At 41.3% G+C, this 18,916-nt stretch overlaps 1 protein-coding gene across 2 annotated transcripts in view; it reads right to left on the reverse strand.

Annotated features, from left to right (window-relative positions):
• CDK14 (cyclin dependent kinase 14) overlaps window positions 1-17,208 on the reverse strand; it is a 318,721-nt gene extending 301,513 nt beyond the window's left edge. The window contains exons 1-2 of one of the 2 annotated variants that reach the window (XM_054059028.1): window positions 16,832-17,208; window positions 10,481-10,512 (exon numbers count right to left, since the gene is read on the reverse strand). In XM_054059028.1, coding sequence (XP_053915003.1) covers window positions 10,481-10,512; window positions 16,832-16,913 — 114 coding nt within the window. In that variant the 5' untranslated portion in view covers window positions 16,914-17,208. The remainder of the gene's footprint in view (window positions 1-10,480; window positions 10,513-16,831) is intronic. The other variant, XM_054059029.1, reaches the window with a different exon arrangement.
• Between the last annotated feature and the right edge of the window lie 1,708 nt (window positions 17,209-18,916).

Here is an 18,916-nt window from a genome sequence, read left to right on the forward strand (position 1 = left end):
CATTCCCTCCAAACCACAGAAAAGACCTGTTCTTGAGATATAAAAATTATATGTACTTAGTCTAACACATAAGTTCAGTTCCTGCAAACTTACTTTCCACAACAAAAATACCATGTTCTTACTGATATGAACAGAAAACATCTTGCAGTGCTACAGCATGCCTTTGTGAAGGGCAAGCAAGTTAGGCATACTCCTTCACGTTCTCTGAGCTTCTGTCATGATTTGATGATGGCCAGACACATGACATTTAACTGAGCCATACCACACTAATAAGTAAGTAACTAAATAAAAAAACTCAAGTATCCCACCAGATGCTGTCCTCTAGTTTCTGGAATTCTGTGCATCTCCAAGGTCAACAGGAGAGGCCTGTAACAAACATCCTGTTTCTATCTGGTTCCTCTCTGTGCATAAGGAGCCAAGATAAATCACAGCGCGTTTTTTTCCCTCCAAACTCAGCAAACCTGCAGTCATGAACGACATCCCACATCTAAACAACTAAAGGCATGGCAAGAATGATAATGAATCTGACAAATGGAACCAGCATCATTCTTTGCATGGATAAGCTAAAAACCTAACTTTCTCTGAGCAAGCATCGATTGCTATTTTAACCGTAAAACTGCATCAGTAATTGGCATCAGCAAAGCAGAGCAGGTTGGAGATAATTTAATAAGTCTGGCTGTTTAGAAGGCCAATAAATAAATGAAAGCCACTAAACCATGCTTTCCATCACTTCTGCCAGTGTCTGACAGCTCCAGCAGCCTCAGCCAGCCCTCAGGTGCTCCCTTCTCTCCCTGCCCACTCCACTCAGGACATGAGCTCCCACCTCAGCTGCACTCCCATACCCCTGCAGCTGCCTCAACAAACTGGCAAGGTCTTCAGCAGCATCCTTGTCACCATGGACAAGGAAACAACACCAGCTTAAGAACAAGATAAACAGAAGAAAGATAAATGGTCAATATACACACAGACTAGGCTATAAATGAAAACAGGCACAAAAACATTATGAAAAAGAGAAGAAATCAAAGAACTGTATCTATGCCTAAGAGTTAGTCAACAGCTACTGACACCGTATTTGGACAACTATGCAGTTTTTTTCACCATACTGGGTAAAAGGAAATAACTAAAATAAACCCAGAAACTGTTATTACATAATAAGAGGAGAGCTAATTCCTAAAGATACAGAAGAGGCTGGACAATCCAGTCCCATGAGAGGGCAGGGGATATGTGTGTGTGGCTGGTTTCCAAAACAACAAAAAGAACAACCAAACTTAATAAAAAGACTTCCAAAAAATAATGTGGAAAAACTTATTTCTTTGTTTAGAAAGCAACAATCACTGTATGGTGATGGAGAAATGGAGATAAAAACAAGGAGACACTGATCAAGCTCTGCATGAATTAAGCTCTGCATCTGCCTAACAAGACGTTGAGGAAAAATGCTTCAGCTGAGGGGGTATCAATGTAAGAAAAATAATGTGATTCAAAACATGCATCCTAGCCTCTGCACTACTTCTTGCAACATACTTGGGATAACATAGTCTTCCAGATTTCAAAGCTGAAGGGCATATCTGACCTAACTAATCATAGCAAGTGACCTCAAACAAATTCCTTCAGAGTGCTGAATTTTCAAAACAGAAGTCAGAAAAGAAGTTCAAGAACAGCACAAAGCCAGGCTCAGGTACAGTCTCAGGATCACTATGACCACAACCCACGCCTGAGTCTGAATGTGCAATTTCAGTGGAGGGAAAGGAAGACAAATATCTATTAAAACAAAATAGTGCTACATGCAACTGTGTACAAATAAGAATCTACTGGTAAGGAGAAATTAATTTTACTCTCACAAGAAGAACAGGAAGACTCCTCAAACAAGTATATATGGAAAAAAGTCTTTCTGTATATGTAAGCTATCAGAAGTTCACATACAAAGAAAAGCCTGGCTGAGCACGTGGCAGCAGGAAAAAGAATGGTAAGCAATTGTTTTTCCTGGGCCAGCACAGCAGCAAATAGGTTCTAAAGCTAGTAATGTTGCTTTTATTTCTCCACACTGAAAAATGTGAACACCTGGATCCTATTCAGAAACTTAATTCAGGTTAAGTAACCATCTCAGGAGAGCCCAAACACAAATAATTCTAGCTGTGACTTGGAATTGTTGCTAATGCACTACACGTGCACTCATCACTTTTTCAGTTTTCAGCAGCATGTACTCTTATTTTGAGTCATTAAATTACTGCCAATATTTCACATTTAAATAACCTGTAATACTCAAGTTTGAATTTTCAAATTCAATAAGGAGAATTGCTGTACGTGAAAAGAACAATAGAAGTACTAGCAGGACTGTGACTCCACTGGCATCAAAGCAGAAAGCTTCGGGATAAACAAATTCCAGAATATACACAGAAAGAGGTGTAAGACATTTCTTTAGGCCTTACTATCATCAAAATGACATTGTTTTGTGCACATAACATCCATTTTGTTTAAATAAACTAGTTATAGTCTCCAATCTCCTTTTCTTATCCCTTCCAAACCAACAGCTGGAGATGTCAATTGATTTATAACCTTGATTACTATGGATGGGATCCTGCAAATATATGGTTGTCAGTGATATTGTGACACACAGCAAATGAGGCATCATATATGCAAAATTTCTTACGAAAGCTAAAAGTAGACAGAAATCATTTTCATTTAGACCCCTCAGAAGTGTATTTAAATATAATCACGTGTCTGCTGGCAGTGTGTCTTGGAAGAAAGAAAAAAAAAGTAATAAAGTCTAAGTAAGTACAAAAAAGACAGAGGACACAGACACACCAGGAAAGTCACACAATTGCTCAGCAAGGCCAAGAACAAGCAGCTACTGATCCCATACATAACATGCTGTGTTTTGTTACTCTCCTTTATTTAATATACCAGTAAATTACTAGATCCGATATATCCCAGGAAAATAAACAGCAGGATTTACACATAAGCATACACCATTGAAATAATAATAGCTCACATTCAGACATCTCTGGAATGCATATATGCTCCCACCTGATCAACAGAAATATTGAACACAAAAATAAGCATGCGTAAGTGAGACAAGTAGACCTAAAAATTCATCTTCATTTTGAAATCCTTCTCTGATGGTTAAAAAATTTGCCTGCAAACCAGAACTGAGGTTAAAGATATCATATATATATATATCAGTGTTTGACCAGATCCTCAGAAGTTACTGCTACGGACATGGATTTAGACCTAGTTCTGCTCCTTTGCTCCATCCACTTTCAAAGAAGAACTAAGGAAAGGATACACATATATATAGTAACTAGTAACACGAACGCTTCTTCCATCCAGTGTCCATAAGGTAAGGGAAGGCAGAGGAGGGGAGTAAGCAGTTTCACAGTTGACGACCATCTCTCTTACTCCGTGAAAATAACATACTTTTTCTGGAAGGTAACTGGATGCACTGCCAACAAACACGCCAGGCAGAAGAACGCACAACTGAACACAACAACGGCTAGGGCAAAAAGTCAAACCACCACCCCTCAAAAGACTTAAGAGATGCACCGAGGTTAAAATTCTTTCCCAAGCACAACAGAAAGGTTCTCAAATTTTGATTTCCTGAAGCCCAGGTTTATTCCCCCAACATTAATACAAAACCTGTTCTGAACGAGTAAAAATCAATCTCAAAATCTTCTATATGGTCTCAGATTTTGCTTCAAATCCTTGAAACTGGGCACAATAGAGCATCCATTCTGCAGTTGTTTTTTCTTGGTGGCTTTCCTGCCACTTCTCAGTTACTCACTATCCTGCATTGCAGTCACCTAGACCTGGTTCTGAAGTGTCTCACATCTTCCAGAACCTGACCTTCCATGTGCAGCACAGCACAAGGAAGTATCAGCGATCCTTAGTCACCAAATAAATATCAGTAATTCTCTGAGAAATTAAGCAAGGCTGTCCAAGGATAACTGGTTTTTTTTTAAGCCACCAGAAGTTTCACAAACCAAAATTTTTAAAGACCAAAGAAAGGCGCATCTGTCCCGCAGCTGACCCAATATAAAGCTGCCACACTCCAGCAGAATGGCTCTCTTCCACTCGTGCTCTTCATTATTTGAACTTATTTGAAGCACATTTGCTAAAAATGTTATTAGTCCTCATATAGTGGAAACAATTATTCCCTTTAAGCAGCTGAGAATGGCTTTGTAAGACCTGAAGTGCTGGCACTATCCTACTACAAAATGCACATGCACTCAAATCACACACAAATCCTAAGAAATACTGACACAATTCAGATTCATAGTTTGTTGGAATAGCCTCAAAGCCCAGTACATGGCAGCAGGGATCAGTAAATCTGCTGGACAAGCTGGTGTCCTTGCTGTCTACTGTTTGGGAACCACTGAACCATACCAAATCCTCAGTAGTTTTAGTCAACAGTACTGGTGGGACAAAGAAGTGGAGTTAAGAGTGGCAGGAACACAAACTCACCAAACCATGTCCTGGGAAATCTCCTCTACAATGGAAGCGCTCCTGAGACATCATTATCCCCACCCATCCTCACTCCCAAAGGTGGTAGACTGCAAAAATCTCCATCCGACTCAAAGAAATCTCTATCCAATGATTCACCTTGTTGCAAATCCAAGAACTGCATATATTAAGATGAGTCTTCCACAGGAGGCATCAAATTGCATTATCGAGTCTCTACCTCCCTTTTTCCCCAAAAAAAATTTGCACGTCACATCTCAAGTAATAATTCATAAGCAGCAATTTCTAATACTGAGTAATCTTTTGCCTGGAATCTTGTTTCCTCTCATTCGCTTTGTGACATGCATCTGAACAGACCCATTTCTCAAGAGATTTCAACTACATCCATACACATTTGGCAAAGTAACTCAAACTGACAGCTGAAGATTTTCTGACCCGGTTTCCTGGTATTATTTAGAAACTGCTTTTACACCTATACTTTTAAGTTTGTTTTCCAAATTCAGTCTTAGGATTTTTTTTTATTTTTCTAGCATTACTTTCTACATCTCACTCCCATCAGCCTTCAGTCGTGTCACAAACAATAACCACACACTACCTGCTTATCCCAGCATCAAACAGATGAGAACTACATCAAAGTCATCACACACTCTTAAGGCAGAGCCTAGCACTCAGCACTGGTAATAGCCCCGCCCCAATGGTATTCAGACCACTTATAAACATTACCCATACAACACCTACTCTAATCACTTCACTGGAAATTTTCCATCACAACACATCACACATCACAACACAAAGCAGTTCAGTCAGCAGTCTTCTGCTTCCTAAATATAAATAAAGTCATCAAGAAGCAGACAGTTCAGCCATGGCTTGTAACGAGTTTACTGTATCTAAATAAATAAAGAATTATTGCACCACCAAGAAAAAGGGGCAACAAGGAGGCTTCCAAAATCCTTTGTATCACAGGGTCCTCCCTAAGTCTGTCACACACAAACCCCACCCTTTAGGTCTCCCAGGAGTGAAATAATCGATGTTTATTCCAAGACCCTACAAAAAGTAACAATGAGTCTCAAAAGGGGCTAGATTTCTCTCTCCTCCATCTCTCATAAACCAAATCTGCTCCTGCAGGAGAGAAAGGTAAAGATACACTTTCATGTATATACTTCCTACATGCACTTGTCTCTCTATGTACTGTAAACAAACAGAACTTTAAAAAAATACATTTTTATTTTGTGCATGATGTGCCTCCTACATTATGCCATTCAGATTCCTCTTGTTCATTTTTTACAGAGTTCTACTTTTTGTCCAACTACACGCTTCCTTTTAACACTTCAAAATATTCTCTACACAAGAGTTCTAGTTCAAAGATGCAAGTCCTTTCAATCAAGACCTTTTCATGGCAACATCCCACAAAGGGAGTAGCCTTTTTATTTTGGTTTTTCTGGGGTGGGGTGGGGTGCTGGTGTTTGAGGTTTTTTTGAGAAAGACTGTGAGAGCAAGCACAAGCAAGAAAAAAGAAGTAACTTGGCAAAACTCCCTCCCCTTTCACACACTTCCTCTTCAAACACACAGAAGTTGTTCCATGAGTGAAAGAAATGCAACTTGGCTTTGTCAGAGTTGGAGACTCTAAATGTAGTAAGAAGTAGATGAGTATTAAGGCGTTTGCTAAGGTCAGAGTATCCATAACACCTCCAATCAGATTCTCCTATATTCACAAGAACTTGCTTTCTAGCTTTTGCGTCAGAGATTCTTATCTCTACACCTCAGTCAGCTCACATGCTTTTTCACCAAGTATCTAAGCATCATATGGGCTTCCTTCAAAGTTATTGGGTAGAGTCATCAAGTATTACATATGCAGCAGGCACAATTACAGTATTTTCATTTCCTAAGGAAGGTAGCCTTAAAATAAAAATTGATGCTCTTGATACTGGGCAGTATTAACACCAAAACGTAGCTAAAGAGTAGCAACAACTTATCACATTAGAAGCAATAATCAAAGCATTTCATACTGATTTTGAGTCTTTAGATTATTTTGGTTTTACTTTCTTATGACATTGGTATTAACTTATCTAGTGTGCATACATGAGTCTGAAGGTCTTAAACCGCAGTTTAAGTGCTTAGACATCACTATCAACAGAAGGTCAAGAACCAACAGCTCAAGACTGAGTGATGATAATTCAGAAATAAATCATAACAGCACCTAACCAAAGGAACAGGTTACTAGCCTTGCAATGAGATTAGTCATAACATCAACAGTAGTTGTCATTCCAACAAATATGCTGCAATTCAGCAACATGTTATTGGCCTTGATCGCATTTGTTTGAGGGAAAAAGAAGATAGTTCCATCATTATACAACAGAGTACCCAAGTTCTATAGTTCTTGTTACACTAATGGTCCAAAGACATCAATGCAATCCTGCATAGTTGGAAGTCATTCATATAAACTTCAGCAAACTACTGGAGAACAAATAAAATATTTCCTTAAGAGCCAAATGTTTGTCTATAGACCCCTGTTCGCATTTAACAGTGCTCCTCAGAAGTGTTTCTCTTTTATCTCACCATCCAGAATAGATAATGAGGCAGCACATAACCCCTTTCCACTGCTTTGCCTAGAAGAATGAAACAGATGCTATCTATGCCAGAACCTACACTCACGGACTGTCATTTAGGTTGCTCAGAAAAGCCATATTCAGGCAGCAAGTAACAATATTTCAGGACACAAGAAGGAGACACCTTACTCTTTCCCAGTCAAATAAACTAACCTTGAAAATGGGCAAGAACTGCCTGCCCCACACCCAAGTCATGGTATTTCATGATAGAGAAAGCTCGTTCAGACACCACTGAAAGCAATGAGAACCTTCTCACTGATTTCAGTAGGTACTGGAGCAGGCCCATGTTCCAGTTCCCACCAGGTGACCAATAAACATTGGCATGAGAAAAAGGAAAAAGGTAAAAGCTTGGTTTGGTTTGGGTTTTTTTTTTAAGAAAAAAACATATTACTTTGCTGCTTTGAATGAAAGATTATGCAAAAAAGTGGTCTGTATCCTACTTATTTATTCACCCAAGTCTCTGGAAGATGCCATAAGATCTTACGATTGATAGCAAACAGGCTATCAATCATTTTAAATGGATTAATTCAAGTGTTACAGACTAGAGGCCAGCAGCATCTAGAAAAAAGAGGTTTTCATTCAAAATTTAACCAAAGCGACACAATAGTAGGTTATAATAAATCCTACACTACTCTCTCACGCTATCATTGGTCTCTGAGCTTATAAGCAAGACTAGATACACCACTAAGATCCCTAAAACACTTCTGGAACAACTAAGAGTCTGAGCAACTCATGATCCTTCTGGTCCTAATTTACTAAAGAGATTGATTTAATAACCCACAAAAAGTAATTATGTGATACACTTGCCTGTCAGGTTTCATATCCTATTTTTTAGTCATTTTTCTTCAAAAGAAAGGTGACTTACTACAGCACTGTACATTTCTGAGCTACTGTGTGCAAGTGAAAAGCAGGTAGAGTAACATCCACTAAACAGCTCATTATGTCCCCCTCAATTCCAGAAGGATTTATGTAAGCTCCTGATGTAGCACCTACAATGCACAGAATAACCTGACAACTGACTGGACTGCAAACTCAAACCTTTGGCTTTAGAACTGTCATCTACCTCTTCATCCCACGTACCCCTCAGAGATTTCAGGTTCCTGCTGACCAGCCTCTGCCACTGGTGCCCTGGTAACAACTTGAAAGGCTAAAACACATTAGTTCTACTTCCCTACCAAGGTGTGAGGAGCATGAAGTTCTTCCTCAAATGTTCATTGATACTTGTTCGATCTCCACCTCACAAGTCAACCTCCCTCCAAGAAATGGAAGACACAGCATTGTTCAGCACCACAAAAAGAGAGGGTACCTTTTCACGAACTGTACAGGGAGAACATACAAAATCAAAGTTGCTTGAGCAACTACCTCCTTATGTGATATTCATTCTTATCATCACAATAACTCTCTTTGTAATTGCATCCCTGGTATATGAATACTGCGTGCTTTCCTTTTCTATCATGGTATGGTCTTAGTAGTGCTTTTCAGGATAGCCTCCTGAGACAAACAAATGCGCCCACACAGCTGCTTGCAGATATTCTCTCCATGAGAAGTATGTGTCATTACAATCAGGTACACCATCATTACTAAAGGCTGTTTTATTTTCTGATTTGAAGGATGTTTGAAAAGAAAGGAATTAAGTGAAACGTGGTACAGCCCATTCTCTGATTCCCTTCAGGCTAGATAATTGCCAAGAACTGTTCGGCTGAGTTTGAAGAGATGACAAGGACAACATAAAATGTGAACACACTTCTCTTTCTTCTAAGAGTCAACTAAAACTATGGAACCATTGATGCTAATGTCACATCAGCCTCTTCCCCATTTATAGGAGATGGAAGAAAATTCCCACGAGCCTTCTCTTACTGCCTCTGCAGTAGCTCACATCAACATGTCAGATTCCATTGAAAACATATTTGAAACATTATTTTTTTCACCAAACTCCTGGAATGTAAATAAAAATTTGTTCAAGTTGTCTCCTGTTCAAACAGAAAGCCAGGTTTAAAGAAAATACATACAACTTGCACATAAACAGTCCTGGGGTAGGGTGGGGGACAGAAAAACTACCATCTTCATAAGACAGCATTTTTTAATAGATCCTTTCAAATTCTGCATCAAATTTAATACTAGGTACTTCTGAGTATGTTTTTACACAGACACACCACTGCAGCCTTCAGAAGAAAGTACTGCACAAAAACAGACCAGATTTGTAAAACAAGGATTCATAGTCTACCAATCACGTATCCACACGAGTGTTAACTGCTAGTAAGGAATCAAGTTCTGTCAGTGTTATAACAGAAATGCAACAGTAGGGACCACCATGTGATCCAACAAGAGTTCCTTAAAACAGGGTTTGTTCCTAGGACCTTCAACTTCATACCTGAGAGGGGTCGAGCTGAGTTACAGCTCACTGTGACGCGCATCAGAAAAACAAAACACCTATACTGTTGTTAGTGAATTTGAGAAATGGGGTAGAAAACTCAGTGTGATCTGTTTAGAAAGAGATTGAGTCTGATTTGATCCAGTATCAAGGGCATTACATCATCATTTATTTATTCCAGAATCTGGCATTACACAGCAAGTCTCTCACTGTAATCAGCCAAGAATTTAAGCTTACAGCATGCAATGAAGAAAAAAACATCGAAATGCCAGAAGTGTAGCATCAACACATGAAAATATTACCATTTGCTTGCAGCTATGGTGGCAGAGGGAAGTACAAGCATTGACTACAATGTGACAACTCATCACACCAAGACACACACCTCTTCCTGCATAAACTTGTTCTGCAGGACAACTCACACCAATCTGGACCCCTCAAAGCCTATCATAAGTAAAAGCAAGCATAAGAAATGAACAACATATTTTACAAATTAACACACATATCATACCACAGATAGGTCAGGACCTCAAACTGATTACACCTGAAGTACCACTTTTACCAGTACAACTAGCTGCTGATTTTGTGGTGGTGGGGTGGTTTTTTTATTTCATAAAGGGCATCTATCTCAATTGACATATTCAGCAAGATGCCACGGCAGCAGCACCTTACATCAGCTGTTCTCAAAAGAGTGATGCTTTTTCATTGTCTGTTACAGTACAGGCTTACAATTATACAAATTACCATGGCTAAAGTTCTATAAAGTATTTTCTCCACATGCAACATTTCTCTGTATGGATTATTTTCAAATGACCACTTTTCATACAACATTCATTTTTATTATACTTCAAAAAAACAAGCATTCCATTCAGAGCCTTTGACAAACAAATTCATCTGGTAGTTATTTGGAAAACAAAAATATGTTTGAGCAATACCCATGTATTAACACATACACACATCGTAATACTACAATCTATGTGTTTCTATTAACACCTGTGAGAAATACTAAGGCATACCTGAACTACATAAGGTACAAAGATATTTAACCTACCTCATCAAAGCTGCTGTCTTCTTTCTTCAAGGCTTTAAAATAAAAGGAAAAAAGAAATAGTTATCTGTATTGTATTTCAATGAGCACAAAGTAACTAACACTACAAAAGATAAAAACAGAGCAGCATTTTCCTGTTATAATAGGAAAGAACAGGCTGGCATGAAAAACAATTTTATACTCAAAATCTGAATCTGTAAATGGAATGTAGGAATGCACAGTGTGTTTCCAAGAAAGTAAATTTACATATTTATGAAAATATTACCCTCTCAGGTTAAAGAAAATAAGAGTTCCCCAGGTGGGGTTTTTATTTTAATTTCTAGTGAGCATGAAAACTCTTTTATAGAGAGCCTGACTGAACTTCAAAAAGGGAAAGTATTATAAACACCTAACCGCGTATTCAGTTTGTCAAGTACTAAACCTTTATGAAATAGTATGCATTGTGGCTTGCTTTTTTCTTTTTTTCGTTTTTCTTTTTACAATATGACTTGCAGTAAAGCAGAAGAGTTTTCTGTCTTCTTTACACTGTTAACTAGCAATTAATCAACAAACAAGGAAGACAAAAACAGTGCAGAAGTCACATGGACAGGTAAAGCAAGAAAATAAAGGCATGAATAGTGCTGAAGTTGTGGCAAAGATTAAGCTAATGAAAGTCTTTCCTTTAGCATATTGGATACCTTTATTGAAATGTAAAGAAAATTAATTTCTCTAAATCTGCATTGAACTGTGCCAGTCTAAAGCTACGAGACATGTTTCTTTGCTGTGTACACCACTACCAGATCAACCAGGAACTGTGTACTGCACGCTGCCACCTGAAAGTGCTTTTTGTTTACTTTTTGTGAAGAGCTAAAATAAGACAAACCATTGCATTGATGATTCCACTATAAGTTTTCAGTTTAAATCACAAAGGTATGCAATTTAAGGGAGGAGACCTAAACGACTGCACAGTTCATGCAATGCTGCCCCAGAAGACTTCATCACTGAAGCAGCATAGTTTCTTACACTTAAAATGCATTTATTCCTGCAGAAGATAAATACTTAAGCACCCAGCACAGCTGAGCATATGGACTCCAGCAGTTTCTTTGCTCTTTTAGATGTTCCTTCTGCCTTCAAATTACTACCAGTTTCTAAACCACCACCTCTTCCATACTGTTGTCTTCAGACGCAACAGTGTTACTACCTTCAAAGAAAAAAAAAAACAAACAACAAACAACAAAACAGTAGCAGCTGTATCCCAGGCATAACAGAGGCAGGACACCTCTGCAAAAAGTGCTGCAGCTCCACAACCTCTGCTGCGGGCAGCAAGGCAAAAATCCCAGTTCTCCTTGTACAGAAAAACTGGGATGGTCCAGATTTCCTTTGCTTTCAAATTCCCATTTCTTTAGAACATGAATCTTCCCTCAAATCTTTGAATATTACTGTCCTACAATTACTCATCTAGATCGCATGCTGAGTAACAAAACAGAAAAATAAACCCTTGGAGATTTGAGGCACACATTGTATATTTTTACCATTAAATACATTTTATGGTTTTAAAGGCTGGACTGCCAGTCCCGAGGACCCAGAACGATGAGTCAGGACAGTTTAAAAAAAAAAAAAATAAAGAGAAAAACTTGCCCTGCGGAACACTTTTGAAGAACACACTTTTAACCTTTTCATTTTACCTTTTAGGTCACAATGACATACAAGCTATAAATTAGTATGGCACACCTAGGTCATGCTTACAAGCTTTTCTCCCTTACCAAAACATAGGATTTTCACATGACCAAAACATTCCAGGCATAGCCAAACAAAAGATAACCAAACAAAATTCACAATATAACAGAACAAGAAGTGTGAATCTGTGATCCACTGCACAGTTTTGGCTTGTCTTCACTTTAATTTCTACCTCTGACTAAAAGAGTTTTTTTAAGAATCTGCAAAAATAAAAAGATGAGAGTTGTAGCCCCTCATTTAATCAGATCCTGTTCAATAATAATTTCACTCTGAATCAATTCACTACATAGCATCTTCAAAAGATAACATCAAATGAGCATATTTTATAGAACAAATAATATTAGAAAGTTTTTTCCTCGTCAATTGAATTATTTTCTTTTTAAATGTTACAAAACAGTTTTGCTGTACTTGAAAAAAAAATAAACTATATACAAAAGATCTTCTCATTATCTCAGGTATGCGAGCTATGTGAGTGTACATTAGAGGAGATTAGTGGAGATAACCTTTGTATTAGCAAGGAGCTAGTAACAAAGCCCAGGGATGCTCAGTAGAGACACAGACTACTTTCAGTGCACTGTGAGCAACCTCAGCATTGTTTTCTCTCTCTTTTCTTTCTTCCTTTCTTTCTACCCTGTTATTAAGTTTTGACTAATGAGATTGCATAAGAAAACAAAAGTTAAGTGGTGAGAGCTGAAGAGATCTCAAATATGATTTTGGTATTATATGAACTTCAACAAATGCAGAGCCAAACTCTTTACATAACCAAAAGATGACGATAATTTTATAAAATTACTCATTATTAAGTTTAATAATGTAATTATCAAAGCATAAAACTAAGAACCAAACCTAATAAAGGTTTAAAAGCTAAAGTAAACAGTGAGTCAACTGAATCTCTAGAAGTTGGTTAACATTCAGTATGATGTGTTCCTTTATATGAACAACAAGCAAGGAAATCAGAATTTTTAAACTAATTTGGATGTTTGTATAAAATTGATAGGCTGCCAGAAATCTATCAACAAAATAATTCTGTAAATTTTTCAGATTCTTAGTAACATAAGTTCTTTATGATGAACTAATTTTTTTTAGAGGGACACTCCTTGAAGCACCAGAAGGAGTGCCTTAGCTGCAAATATAGTTCATTTTTCTAGAACTATTGGCACATACTTCCTGCAATAGAACGCCATCCTGTCTCTTTTAGAATATTAACTTCAGTTTGGCATGACAGTCCAGATGTATTTCTTCCAACACACCATAGCACCATACCATTCTTTACCAGACTTCCACATAACACAAAACAAATGCTCAGGATGAAGGCTCAGAGATGGACAACTTCACAGATCACATTTTTCAGCTCAACAAAATAAACATCCTCAATACTAGGTAGAGTTATGGGCTGGATCATAATTTTGCAGGATGAGTAAGTATAACGCTGCCGGGTCTTCATCACCCTCTGCCACTCTCTGGGTGTAGTTGCTGGAAAGCACTGGTTCACAGTTAAGAAGACAGGCCAAGTCTACTCGAGGCTACCATTAGTACCAAATAATGGCCCTCCGCTGCGCTCCAGAGATAACCGAGCTTGTTTTAAGGCCACCTCCTCTTCTACCTAAAGATGCTGAAGAAACACTTTCAAACATTAATTAACATACTCTGGCACACTGTAAAAAAGGTAAATCACCTTTGAATTCATTGCTGACACAACCTCTCAAATAGAGTCTAAGCCCTAGCAGAAAAAAGATAACTCTGCCAATGACAATTAGAATACATTCTCACCACTCTTACCCAACAGTCTAACATAAACTCTGGAATCAAAATGAAGGGGTCTTGCAGTATTGGAAAAATTGTATTCAGCAGCTTGGGATACTGCCAAGACAGGGATGAGGCCTAGCAGTGCCTTATCATTCCAAGAATGGCTATCCAGTGTTCCCTACCATGGCGTGTAAAAGTTTGACTCACTAATTATGTGACTCAGACACCGTGTTATCATTTATATGGTTACGCTCATGATGCTATATTGTGTACTTAAACCTATGGAAACATATAGAGCAGAACAGGAAAAGTTACAAGATCTTCATTATTTATAATAAATCACAAGTGAACTGACAGAATTCCAGATTAGATACACATTAAATTAGTAATTTGCTAATCTCATCAAGGAACCACCTCTTTCAAAAAGAGTTCTAACACCAGAGTGACAAATACAGAAAGATTTCTTCTAATGAGGTTTTGGTTTTCTCTCCTTCATTTCAATGTAAGAGTTAAGTACAGTACATGTTTTAAATGAGAATTTCCTGGTATGCAAGTTAAGAGTTTTTTAAACATAGGCCTAATTTGCTTGGGCTTATCTATGGCTGTGGGTATCAGCGAGTGGACTATGTTCAAACCTCATACTGATAATTTGAGGGGCTTTGCTCAAAGTGCAGTTACCGGAATGATGGTTAAAGTACAAGAGCATCCAAAGATCCAACAGTCTTGCTGGCAGCAGCTGAGTTTTAATCACACAACAACCATCACAAACAAACCAACCACCCAGGCACCCAACCACACCCCTGCACTGCTGCACACATACAGAAAGAACTGGAGGAGCTGAAATGCATAACGATCCATGTCCCTAAAGTCAGGCCAAAGCTCCCAAGAAAACTAAAAGGTTGTTTAATTCGTGAAAAATGACAAAAAGATACGATCACCCAACAGAGCCAACTAAAACATGCAGAAATTACAGGCCAGAGGGGCCTTGCTCCCTAAAAGGCATTAATGGGACTGTCACCATTACAACAAAGCAGTATCTTCATTCAAAATATTTTCATTGTTAATGACTTCCACCACTAGTAAAACCTTTCCACAGAGTGTCTCTCCGTGTCTATACACACACACAGACACGTGACAGACCAAATACCTGATGGCTTTTTTTTTTTCACCTAATCAAAAAAAAGTTAAGTGCATTTTACAAGTTTAAGGTAGATGATAGGCTATTTTCATATGGGGACAAAGAAATTTATAACTGTGACTTAACATTGACTTCACAGTTCAAACTTGGCATCTACCCTTGAAACTCTCTGGTTTACAAATATAAAGGAGCTCTTCTTGGTCTTTTCCATCTTGCAGTGGGACAATAAAAGATACATGACTTCAAATGCTCCCCTAGCTTAAAGTCAGTAGTACTTAAAAGCTAAAGGGAATCACAGAATAGTTTGGTTGCAAGGCACCTTAAAGATCACCTATTTCCAACCCCCCTGTCACAGGCAGGGACACCTCCCACTGGATCAGGCTGCCCAAGGCCCCATCCAACCTGGCCTTGAACACCTCCAGGGATGGGGCAGCCACAGCTTCCCTGGGCAACCTGTGCCAGTGCCTCACCACTCATGGTGAAGAAATTCTTCCTTATGTTCAGTTTAAATCTGCCCCTCTCCAGTTTATACCCGTTCCCTCTCATCCTGTCACTACAAGCCTTTGTGAACAGTCCCTCCCCAGATTCTTTGTAGCCCTTTCAGGTACTGGAAGGTCGCTATAAGATCTCTTCAGAGCCTTCTCTTCTCCAGGCTGAACAACCCCAACTCTCTCAGCCTGTCCTCCTATGGAAGGTGCTCCAGCCCTCTGACCATCTTTGTAAAATATGTTGAATGCACGCACAACACATGAAAAATTATAATGCACCTCCTTGGTAAGTCTGTGGAGGGAGAACCGAACGCTTCAGCTCATGGCTGCAGCGCGGCCACTTCACATCCTCTCACCAGGACAAAGCAGCATTGAAAGTTGACCTGCCTCCGCCTGCCAGAGCCACTGCGAGAGAAAGTGCCCCGATGGGCCGATGGATGGCTGAGGGCTGCGAAAGGGCCCGCGCTGGGCAGGTGGTACCGAGGGGCTGCAGGGACGGCGCTGCAGTGCCCACGTCCCCACCCGGCTCTGCCTCCAGCCTCGGGGACCCCCCACCTCCCCCGAGCCCCCTTCTCGCCCCGCTCCGCCGCGTGTCGATGCTGTCAGGAGAAATGAACACTCTAAACGGCAAACGAAGCAAAGTGCTGCGCCGAAGACCGAGAGAAGCACCGGTCCGAGCAGAGCAGAACTCTTTGGCATTGTTCTCGGCCACAAATTCGACAGCAAAATAAACTGCTGCCAAAACCAAAGGCGAGGCGGTGATGCCGGGCGGTGCGCTCAGATAACGCCGCTACCGCGGGATGCTTCGTGTCAGGGAAAGAACGACAGGACTTCGCAGCAGATGACAGACGGATCCTTTTGTCTGGCCTCCGAGCCCCCCGGGCCGCCGCTATCTGCTTCAGCATCTCATGATTCAACTTAAAACAACGTGCAGCCCGAACACGAAATAAATTACCAGACCTGCAAGGAATCGAGAATAACCGTTCTCTTTCTGCCAGGGTTTCTCTTTGGCCGGGGAGGCTCGGAGCCAACTCTCGCTTGCAGTTTGTTTTTTCTCGCCTATTTTGGGCTAACTCCCTCGCAGCCCCGCTCACACCGCCGAGAAAAAGCTGCTCTTTTTCTTCCCAAGAAGCGTTTCTCTGGAGGACGGCCCCGGGGGCTCCAGCTCGGCAGCGCCCGAACGGCGGCCGGGACCCGCCTGGGTCCCCCCAGAACGAACCCGCTCCCCGCCCCCCCGCGCTGCCCGTGACCCGCTGCGAGCCTCACCTATTCGGCCGAAGCTCTCCGATAAAGTTCTCCGCAACTTTTTCATCCTGCTGATCTTCTCGGCGGACTGCGAGTCGATCATGTCACACACGGGGGGTTGGGGGAGACACCCCGCTCCCCCCGGCCCGGGGCAGCCCCGGCCCCGCCCCGCAGAGCAGCCCCTACGCCCCGGCGGCCGCTCCGCTCCTCGCCCCGCGCATCGCCCCGTCCCGCCCCCGGCAGGGCGAGAGAAGCGCCGAGGAGAGATGGAGGAGCGAAAGGAGAGTCCGGCCGGGGGCTGCGGGCACCGGCGGAGCGAGGGGCGGAGGGAGGGTGCGCCGAGAGAAAGGAGGAGGAGGAGCCCCGCGGCCGGGGGCGGCTCTGCCCGCGATCGGGACCGAGCCGGGGGCTCCGCGGGCGCAGCCCGAGCCGAGGGAGGCGTTCGAGGGAAGGGACGCGCTGCGGCGAGGCGGCGCCCCAAGATGTGACATCGCGGTCCCTGGGGAAGCGCCCCGCGGTCACCCGGGCGGGCAGAAGGCACCGTGCCCTCAGGCGGGGGGGCCGAGACGCTCGGGGGGCTGTGGGTCCCCGAAGGGGGGCGAGGGAGGAAGGTGCCCTCCCGGCCGGGTTTGGGGGCAGCTGCTGCCCCAGGAGCTGCGATAAGGCCGGGAAAGGGCACCCAGCCCTGGGCACGCACCCAGCCCTCCAAGCTGCCACCCGGGCTCCTCTCCCTTCCATCCCAAAGCACAGCCCGTGTCCCTTCCAGGGCGTTAGCCTGTGACTTAATGAGTGTTGGGAGCTTTTGGTTTTGTTAACTCTCTCGCACCGACATTATTGAAAAATATATCAGTTTAACCCGCCGAGATGGATGGCCGTGTCTAGTCTAAAATATAAAGCAGGTACAGTACATATTAGAACAATACATGTTAGGTAACGCATTTTAAAACCCACATTTGTGTGGTTCCAGTTGTGTTTTGATGCCTGTTATCTGGTTAAGATGAACTTTGGTTTTAATGAGACTGGCTAACACAATTTACTGGGATTAGATGTGTCCAAGCTAAGAGCTGTTAACTCAATTTAGAAGCACATTAGTCTAAGACAATGTTTAGGAGAGTTGGGCTCAAGCCATCTGCAACTCCAAGCTCTAAGATCTGTATTACAGCGCAGTGAGGGTGGCAAGTGTGCAGCGTCTAAAGGTGGAGAGCTGTTATCTGCTATAGTCTGCTGCATGTGCTTAAGCGTGTGTCTCTGTTGGCATACAAGGTAAGGGGGAATTGTCCTCCTATATAGCAGTACAATAACACTGGTAAAATATCTTGGGCACAACCCCTGAATCTACAGACAGTTTCATAAAGAGGCTTTCGGAAGCGTGAATCCAGTTGAACCCGTTAGCATCTTTGAAATAGCAGCTAAAATGGCACTTTAATATTGGCGATGTCATATTATGGAAGGGAATTAAGAAAGGGTGGAAACTAAAACATCGTAGAGACCAATGCAGGGAAAAAAGGGAGAAATAAAAATTCGGAAGAAACAGGCAAGGGGCCTGAAGAAGCGGTGGAGTGAGGACACGAGCACTGAAGGATATGTTATTCCACCAATGCAAAAAATGACATTTAAGTCCTCAATAATAGTTGATGGTTTCATCTTTGTTTAAATCTGACAATAATATTGGGGAATATTCGTGCTTTGCATGGGGAGGAAAATGCCATCATCATAAATAAAATATTCTGATCCAGGAGCTGAAACTAATTTTAGCATTTGAGCCCTTTGCATTTTCTGTGCATACTATTCACACCAGGCAGCCCTGCCTGGCTGAGACTTGTACCAACACCTCTATAATTCAGTCTGTGGCTTGCTTTCAGCAATTAGGAATATCGTTTCTGAGAGCTCTGAGGAACCTGTAATTAACCATGCTAAACTGATAGATGCTGTCTTACCTCGTGAATTAGCTTAGATATTAGCACCTAGTGAATTTGGAACAACATTCCCATTTTTTCCCTATTTCTATGTTAACTATGACCTTATCACTTGTGGAGGACAAGCCTTTGCCAGGCTACTGCAGTGTATTCAGCTTTCTTTGACAGAAGCCCAGGCAACCTAGAATTT

This window comes from Cuculus canorus, chromosome 2 (assembly GCF_017976375.1).
Source record: "Cuculus canorus isolate bCucCan1 chromosome 2, bCucCan1.pri, whole genome shotgun sequence".
NCBI lineage: Eukaryota > Metazoa > Chordata > Aves > Cuculiformes > Cuculidae > Cuculus > Cuculus canorus.